The 8,464-nt window shown below is 36.6% G+C and overlaps 1 protein-coding gene across 1 annotated transcript; it reads left to right on the top strand.

Annotated features, from left to right (window-relative positions):
* Nucleotides 1-1,007: 1,007 nt before the first annotated feature.
* Nucleotides 1,008-7,872, top strand: LOC104239396 (serine/threonine-protein kinase Nek6-like). The gene is made up of 14 exons (XM_009794024.2): nt 1,008-1,194; nt 1,287-1,385; nt 1,791-1,857; nt 4,210-4,275; nt 4,389-4,435; nt 5,032-5,077; nt 5,181-5,261; nt 5,338-5,380; nt 5,462-5,511; nt 5,828-5,909; nt 5,993-6,042; nt 6,179-6,252; nt 6,380-6,431; nt 6,516-7,872. Exons 2-14 carry the CDS (start codon nt 1,288-1,290, stop codon nt 7,656-7,658), a joined length of 1,899 nt encoding a protein of 632 aa, XP_009792326.1. The 5' UTR covers nt 1,008-1,194; nt 1,287; the 3' UTR covers nt 7,659-7,872.
* Nucleotides 7,873-8,464: the final 592 nt, after the last annotated feature.

The raw sequence follows: 8,464 nt of genomic DNA, 5'->3' as shown, positions 1-8,464 counted from the left end.
CCATTAACCTCGAAAATTAAAGAATCATCATTCTCTAACGTTGTTAAAAAATCTTCATCTCATAAAATTTTGGCAACCATTAAAAAAGCTTGCATGTATATTTCGAATGTTATATTTAAATTGATGAGATCATGGAATACTTCACAATAAAATCACAAACCAAACAATTGAAAGAATATTTTCTTAACGTCTACGAAGAAAAATTTTTGGGTTGCATTTTTCTACCTCAACTAAAATATTTACTGCAACGTGTGTCCAAGCATCTCATTGCCTAAAACTACCACTGAAAATTTATTGATATAAAATATTGGTGTTAAAATTAAGAATACTTTATTGAAAAGAAAATAATTTCGAAATATAAAACAGAAGCACTTAAATACTTTATTTAAAATTTGGAACTCAGAAGATAAAATTTCTTTCTAAAGGTAGAGACTAGAGAGTACCTTTCCCCCCCTAAAATAGTTGTTATAATTATCTATTAAACTACGGTTAATTTATTATTGGAGTAAATAAATTTGAGCCTTTAATATTTAAATAGGACAAATATCAAAAATCTATATAGGAAATTGGGAATTGGAAAGGATGATAAATGGAGAGGAGTTTCCTTCGGGTTTTTGCTTCATTTAGACCTGTTTTCCGTGCGCATTAACTTCCCATTAAATAAACAAATACTACTCCTTCCTTCCTTTTCAGAACAAGTGACCAGTTTACTTTTTCATTTTGATTCAAAATAAGTGTGCATTTAGGTAATTAAGAAAAAATTTAATTTATTTTTACTCTTTTACCCTTATGTGCATATTCCTAACAAGTTTTCTCACTCCTTACTATAATTATATGACCAATATTTAATAAGAATAATTTAATCGTATTTTTGTATAAGATTTAGCATTTTCTTACCCGGTGCTAAAAGTAAACTGTACTTATTGTGAGATGGAACGAGTATATATATTGGTATTTGGAATCCAATGCGGCATTAATTAATGTTGCCTTCCTAAATCTTAGCCCCTACTTCAGATCCTCCTTCTTGGGGCCCCCTCTCTCTCACACACAGACAATTACAGCAAGTAGTTCCAGTTGCAGCACTTGACATCATACTAACACTATACCTTTGCTTTGTCCCAATTCGAACACCCAACTTCCAAAATCTTTGTTTTTGCTGGAGTTAAATAAAGATTTGCCTAAGTTTTGAGTTGGGTGAGTTCAAGAACCAGTTCAATTAACATAAAGATTGAATCTTTAACTGTTATTATTACTGAACAGTGTAATGTCTGTGTGTTTGATGGCAGAATGGAGACTCGGATTGATGATTATGAAGTGATACAACAGTTGGAAAGAAGAGCTTTTGGAACTGCATTTCTTGTTCTCCATCGAACTGATAAGAAGAAGTAAGCAAATAGTACTAAATTTTTTCCCCTTATATTACTTGTTTTTGTCTGAAAGAGGATTTTTTGGTTAACTTCCAGTTATATATTATAGTTTTCCAGCTGTTTCAGCTTTAGTTTGAGAAATCTGACTAAATTATTCTGTATTAGCAATTTTGAGAATTTATTGAAACTTGTAGAAGCTAGTTTGATGTTGGTTTGCTCTCTTGAATTTCACATTAAGGAGTGCGATTTCAGCGTAATGCTGTAATGCATAGCTTTGTCCTGTCTTGATGAAGTGTATTCTTATTTAAGAAAAGAAAATAGAGGAAAACTTGTTCTATGCTGATAATCTTCTCTTTACTTTGATGTAAAGAGAAGTAATGTAAATCCAATCTTATGGAGTTCTGATTTTCCTTTTCCTTGTAGGTATGTTCTGAAGAAAATACCATTAGCAAAACAGACAGAAAAGTCCAAGCGTGCTGTAAATCTGGAGGTCATTTCAAGTGCTTCTCTGAATTTTCTTGTCTGAAAAAATAGTATTATGATTAATTGGGAACCAATAATAGTTGTGTCATATTCTTCGAAGTTGCTGAACTTTAAGTTGGTTGGTCACAAACTTTAGTCGACGATGAAATGCAAGGGGGTGCTATATCTATGACATAATCCAGTGGTTCACATCAGCAATATAGTCTTAGGTTATCTAATTGAATAGATTTCCTTATAGTTTCATTAGCGAGCTACATTGTATGAGGTGATCCGTCATAAGGAATTTGACATACTGCTTGTTATTGATGTACATCTTATTATGCCTCTCTTTTGCCATTTTCTTAAGGGCCTATTGGTACCGAAATTCAATGGTTGGATATTTCTATTCACATTTCTTACAATCAGCCCCACTAATGTCCTCTCCAGCCATCCTTTATGTGATTCCTCAAGCTAATTTGTTTTCTACCCCAGTTGCTTCTAACATGAGATGATGTTATGCAAACACTAGCAGTTGAATTTGCATGTCAGTTTCTATTTGAATTGGTCTTCTTGTCTAAGTATCCTGAATCGTCATTCTCATACCACATCATGCGTCCTTTGCTATTAACATTTTCCTGAACTACTGTTGTTGTACATTTGAAGGTGTGGTCTCCCATGCGAAACTTTCTTTCTTCGAGGAGTTTTGCTTAATAGTTAATTCATGGGATAAAATCATGAATGTTTAGCATGCTGGACTTGGTAAGGAGTGATTTTCCTGAATATGTTGAGGAGTGGAGCATCGTATGACTTCTATTATTGGAAACCTATAAATGGTAAAGTAGATGTGAAACACCATTTATTGACATGTTCTCCGCATGAGGGCCAATTTGCACCCGACTTATAGAGGCTCGCATCCAGTATCTTGTATGATAAGAATGTACCACCTAGACTTAAAGGTAAAATCTATAGAATGGTTGTTAGGTCGACTATGTTATATGGGGCAAAGTGGCAGAGTGTTGGCCGTCAAGAGCTCTCATGTCCAGAAGTTGAAAATAGCAAATATGAGGATGCAGAGATGGATGTTTGGGCATACTAAGAGAGATAGGATTAGGAATGAAGATATTCGGAATAAAGTCGGGGGTAGGGGAGGAGGGATGGGAGGGGAGGGTGGATGAAATAGAGGCTCACATCCAGTGTCTTGTGTGATAAGAATGTACCACCTAGACTTAAAAGGTAAAATCTATGGTGTGGTTGTTAGACCAGCTATGTTGTATGAGGTAGAGTGTTGGTCAATCAAGAGCTTTCATGTCGAGAAGTTGAAAGTACCAAAAATGAGGATGTTGAGATGTATGTTTGGGCATACTAAGAGAGATAGAATTAGTAATGAAGATATTCGGGACAAGGTCAGAGTGGCTCCCGTGGTGGACAAGTTACAAGAACCGAGACTAAGATGGTTAACGAGATGTCCAGATGCCCCAGTGTGACGGTGCTAGAGGTTACCCATGGTGGGTCTGAAGAGTGGGAGAGGTAGACCAAAGAAGTATTGGGGAGAGGTGATAAGGCAGGACATGAAACATCTGCAGCTTACGGAGCACATGACCCTGGATAGGAAGATGTAGAGGTCGAGAACTAGGTTAGAAAGTTAGTAGGTAGTCAGGAGTTTTATCCTTTTCTTAAACGTAGTATGTATAGCACTGTTGTACTTCCTTAAACATAGATTTGTATTACTACTAGTTGTTTTGTTGCTTCAATTTTCTTGTTATCTTGTTGTTGGTACTTCTTCATGTTTCTTTATCCTTTTTGTGGTTTACCCATTATTGTATTTCTTTTCGACTATGCTGTGAATTTGTTTTTCCTGAGCCGCTGGTCTATCGAAAGCAGCATCTCTAAGGTAGGGGTAGGGCTGCGTACACCCTCCCTAGACCTCACTTGTGAGATTTTAGTGGGTTGTTCATAACTTCTTATATTTTAATTGTAAAATCTCGCATATCTTAGAGCTCATGGCAGATGGCTAAAAGCTCTATATATATTTTACCATGTTAACCGCATTTCAAACTTCATATGATATGAGCTCCGACCTTTAAAGCACTTTGCACCTAAGATTTTCCCTACATGAATAGCCCTAATCTCGAAGTGGATAATGTGGACGCAATGCAGTATACATATCTTAACCAAATATTCACTTTGACGAATAGGCAGTATGGACTATCGACACTCTTACTTACTTCAGTCTTATTTTTGATTTTTGAGTCCAAGCACATTTACATACAAAATCTTCAGCTCGTCTTATAATTTATTATATCAAAAGTTTAACTTGGTGGCATGATATGCTTGGGAATATTCTTCTATCTGATGATAGACAGTTATTTTTCTGTTGCAGATGAATGCGATAGCTAAATTAAGCCATCCATATATTTTGGAGTACAAAGATGCTTGGATGGACAAGGTATCATATTAACCAGTTTTGTGGTTATAGGATTTGAAAGTGCAACAAGTATCCTTTCTTAGGAGCAATTATTTCTACTTAAGCTGCGCTCAAGAAAAGCTTGACTTTTTCAGGGGAGCTGTATATGCACCGTTACCAATTATTGTGAAGATGAAGACATGTGAGTGGTTATCCCTGGTTTTGCTAACTTTTTTATATGCGTACCCCATCCTCTCCATTTTATAGTGCAAGATAAGAATAAAGAATAAAAGCATCCAACCAAATACTTACGTAAAATTTTTCGTCACAGACACGGTTTATATTTTTCTTGTACAATATGGTTAACCTGTGTTTGTAGAGGTGACCTTTTCCCAAGCATTTGTGGCTGCTTCCAGCCTCTGCTGTAAGCATTTTCAGGTATCTGGAGAATGAAAGACAGACTTCACAAACACTCCCTCCACACCAAGAAGATTGGAGGGATCAAAGTACGAGGAAGCAGCACATCTAATTATTGTGCGAATTAAATATTTTAAAATAAATAGTACATTTTTAGGAATTACATAAATGTACTTATATTATCATATTTTAAAGTAAATATATTTTTAAAATGCTGACAAATTTGCTTTCAAAGAATTAATGGATTGACTCTCCAAATAGTAATGGTGCCATTAAAATAGGGCACAAGGAGTAATGAAGTTGAAAACAAGGAATAGGATGATTATAGAGTTTCTTTTTTGGTGTAATCTAAGGATGGGGGCAATTTTTTTCGGTTTTCAGGACAGAGATCATAAGGAAGTCCAGAGGAGCACTTTTTCCTGAAGAGGTAGTTAGATGCAATTTCAATACCTATGAAGCTTTTCTGTGCCTTCCTGGTAGCTTAAAACATAGCATGTGTTTGTTTTGTTGTGTTTTCCATTCCTCTGTAGAAACTCTGCAAATGGCTGACTCAGCTATTATTAGCTTTGGAGCATCTGCATTCCAACCGCATTCATCATAGAGATCTTAAGGTAAAGACATGCTGTAATCAGTGAAATATAGCTTTTTTACTATGACATGTTTTAACATGAACTACTTTGCATTCAGCTGTGTAACATATTCATCACAAAGGACAATGACATCCGGTTAGGTAAGAATGCCAGACCAAGTGCTTGATTGGGTTGTGTTTTCTCCTTTGTTATCCATAATCAAATTCTCTTCATTTTCACAGGTGGTTTTGGATTAGCAAAATTTACAGATGCAGAAGGCTTTGCTTCCTCGGTATGAGTTTCTGTAGTGGAAAAATGCACCTTCTTACTTACGGGCAACCAACTATTATCACCTACACATGATTCAATGTAAAATCTATTTAGCAAGAGAGAAATTCCTTCTCCCTCGACCACTGAGAAAACCAATTAGTTGCTTTTTTTTTCAGTTACAGAAATCATCTTGTAAGGATAAAATACTGTGGTAAACATATTATAAAGCACTCACTCCAACACACCAAGCTTAGTACATTTGAGAAAAACATGCTGAGTTGTACATCTAATCCTTAATTTCCACAAATATTTGATGCAATTTCCTTGGCTGAAAACAGGCTGCTGGCACTTCAAGCAACATGTGCCCTGAGCTCCTTGATGGTATACCCTATGGCTACAAATCTGATATATGGTCGCTTGGTAAGAAAGTTGACGAAGTAATGTATTTCTTGCTCTTCGCATCATGTCCCTAAAACATGAATAACATTTTAACGTGATTCTAGGATGCTGCATGTTTGAGATTGCCACACATCAACCACCATTTAGAGCTCCTGTAAGTTGATCTTTCTGCTATCTGAACTTTGTACACAGTACCTTAAAAAATTATCCTTATTACCGAAAAAGAAAAAAAGACATTCTTTATCATGATATTTTCTATATGATGTTCTGACGAGATATGGACTCAACAGGACAAGACTGGACTTATCAACAAAATAAACCGGGGTTCTTTGTCACCACTTCCGATTATATACTCCTCCACCATGTAAGTATCTTCTGTTTCTGTACCAACCTTAACAAGTGTTTCTTATTTCCTACTAGCATTGCAACTTCTCATCAAGCCACAAATAAAACAAATCAGTCAATTGAAAAAACAGATTTAATGCTTGCAGGAAACAGATAATAAAGAGCATGCTAAGGAAAAATTCAGAACACAGAACTACGGTGAGTGCAAGCGGCAGGTGTTCAAATGTTATTAAATAGAGATTCATCATTCATCCTGATATCTTTTTTACCTCAAACTTATAGGCTGCCGAGTTGTTAAGGCATCAACATTTGCAACCATACCTCCTCTTGTGTCACAACCCTTCATCCGCGTTTCTTCCAGTGAAGTCCCCAAGCAGCACAAAAGAGAGAGCAAGACCATCACCTGGAAAATCTAGCAGTCCTAAATATAGCAGAGACAGACAGTTGAGGCTAAAAGAGAAGAGACCTGTCCTTTACTTTGATGAAAGTGATAACATAATGCCGTGGAACTTATCAGACAATTATAGTACGTTCAAAGCCAAACTTGAGACTAAGAGAGTTGATCCAACAAGCTACTCAGTTAGGATCTCTCAAGATAGTGAGGATTCTAAAAGGGGGGAGACGAGTGAGGCAGCTGTTTGCTATGGAGATGATCAAACTGAGAGACTCTTGCAAATGGGAAGTACGAATACACCAAACTTTTCCAGTTCAAGGGCAAAAACATGGTCCGAGGAACTAGAGCATGCTTCTCCTGAGCATGTTAAACAATTTGAAAAGTGTGATAGGGAGAGTTGCGAAACAAAAGAGCTTGAGGTGTTGAGCAGTCCAGCAGACAATGAGGAAGCTGAGACAAATGTAGTGGAAGGTATCTCCGGAAAGCCTCGCGGAATGACATTGTCTAGTGAAAGCTGCAGCATTAAAACACGGTGCTTTGATGAAGAAAGCACTTCATCAAATTCGCAGCCGGCAAAACCAGATTCCGTGGCAGAACCAAGGTGCTATGCCACTGATACTGAAAATGGTAGTGAGAGTAGAGAAGTTTCTATTGACTGCATGTCAACTGAAAGCAATGGTTCACTTGTACATAAAGATGAGCTAGAAAAGAAAGCGACGATGGTTAATGACACGAAACAGGCTAAAAAAGATGCTCTTCAAGCACTGGATGATAAGGTTTCACAGCTCAAGTCACTAGCCGCATTAGCTAGTAACGAGCGCAAAGATGATTGGGGGAATTCCACTCAACAAAGAGCTGAAGCTCTAGAGTCTCTTTTGGAGGTTTGTGCACGACTACTTAAGCAGGAAAAGATCGATGAGCTTGCAGGTGTGCTGAAACCATTTGGGGATGACGGAATGTCATCTAGAGAGACAGCAATCTGGTTGACAAAAAGCCTCATGACTGCGCAAAAGTTGGCCAAGGGATCGTGATGTTGCACAGAAGCTTTCCCTTAACGGTAATATCACTGTTTGAAAGTGATTTGTGTTCTTTCCATGGTGTACACAGAATGTGTTTCTTTAGTGTTTGATCCCCTAGTAAATGATTGGACTTAAGGAAACATACTTGGATAGTTGTAAATCAGCAAGTGTTGTTGGACAAAATTATTATTTGATATTTACCACGCTCTGGTACTGTTTGGTTTTACACTGTTAATGAACTAAAGGGTTCATAGGAGCTCTAAAAGTACGCACCGACCTTATTGCATGTGGAACAGAGAAAGCTCATAGATTTCTTCAGCTTCTAAGATGTGCTTGTGTTTGTAGTCGTCTTATTTGTTATAACAATTTCTTTATAATATTGGACGGAGACGGGCTTAGAAAATGATTTTTTTTTTTAAAAAAAATTATATTAGTTGAGCCGAATTGTTTGGGATTGAGGTATAATTGTTATTGTTCTTTCTAAAAATGTTGTCGTGGGAGCAAAAGACGCGAGGAAAAAGTTGATGGCCCCAAATTCGATCTCTGTAAATAGGGACCTTGATTTTGACATTGAATTTTTAGCGCCATATTCGATCTCTCTAAATACGGACCTCTGCAAACTATTGACAAGCTCAAGAGGATAGTGTTGATAGTCAAAAATGTATAATAATTTACTCAAAAGCTCTTTCCAGAAATTTTCTTCAGCAAATAAATTGGGATATCATGAACGTAAGGTTGATAATAATGTCGAGTAATATAATTGGTATTGAAGATCACATGGATAAAATCTCTCTTAGTTATCTCTTCTTTTTCTTTAA

This window comes from Nicotiana sylvestris, chromosome 12 (assembly GCF_000393655.2).
Source record: "Nicotiana sylvestris chromosome 12, ASM39365v2, whole genome shotgun sequence".
In the NCBI taxonomy this organism is placed as follows: Eukaryota; Viridiplantae; Streptophyta; class Magnoliopsida; order Solanales; family Solanaceae; genus Nicotiana; species Nicotiana sylvestris.
This window is presented reverse-complemented; position numbering and strand designations above follow the sequence as displayed.

Excerpts from the sequence above, each read along its gene's own strand:
- LOC104239396 (XM_009794024.2), top strand. The coding sequence starts at position 1,288 with ATGGAGACTCGGATTGATGATTATGAAGTGATACAACAGTTGGAAAGA. Across the intron at positions 4,436-5,031 it reads TATTGTGAAGATGAAGACAT|GACAGAGATCATAAGGAAGT; the intron begins GTGAGTGGTTAT and ends TTCGGTTTTCAG. Across the intron at positions 5,078-5,180 it reads GAGCACTTTTTCCTGAAGAG|AAACTCTGCAAATGGCTGAC; the intron begins GTAGTTAGATGC and ends ATTCCTCTGTAG.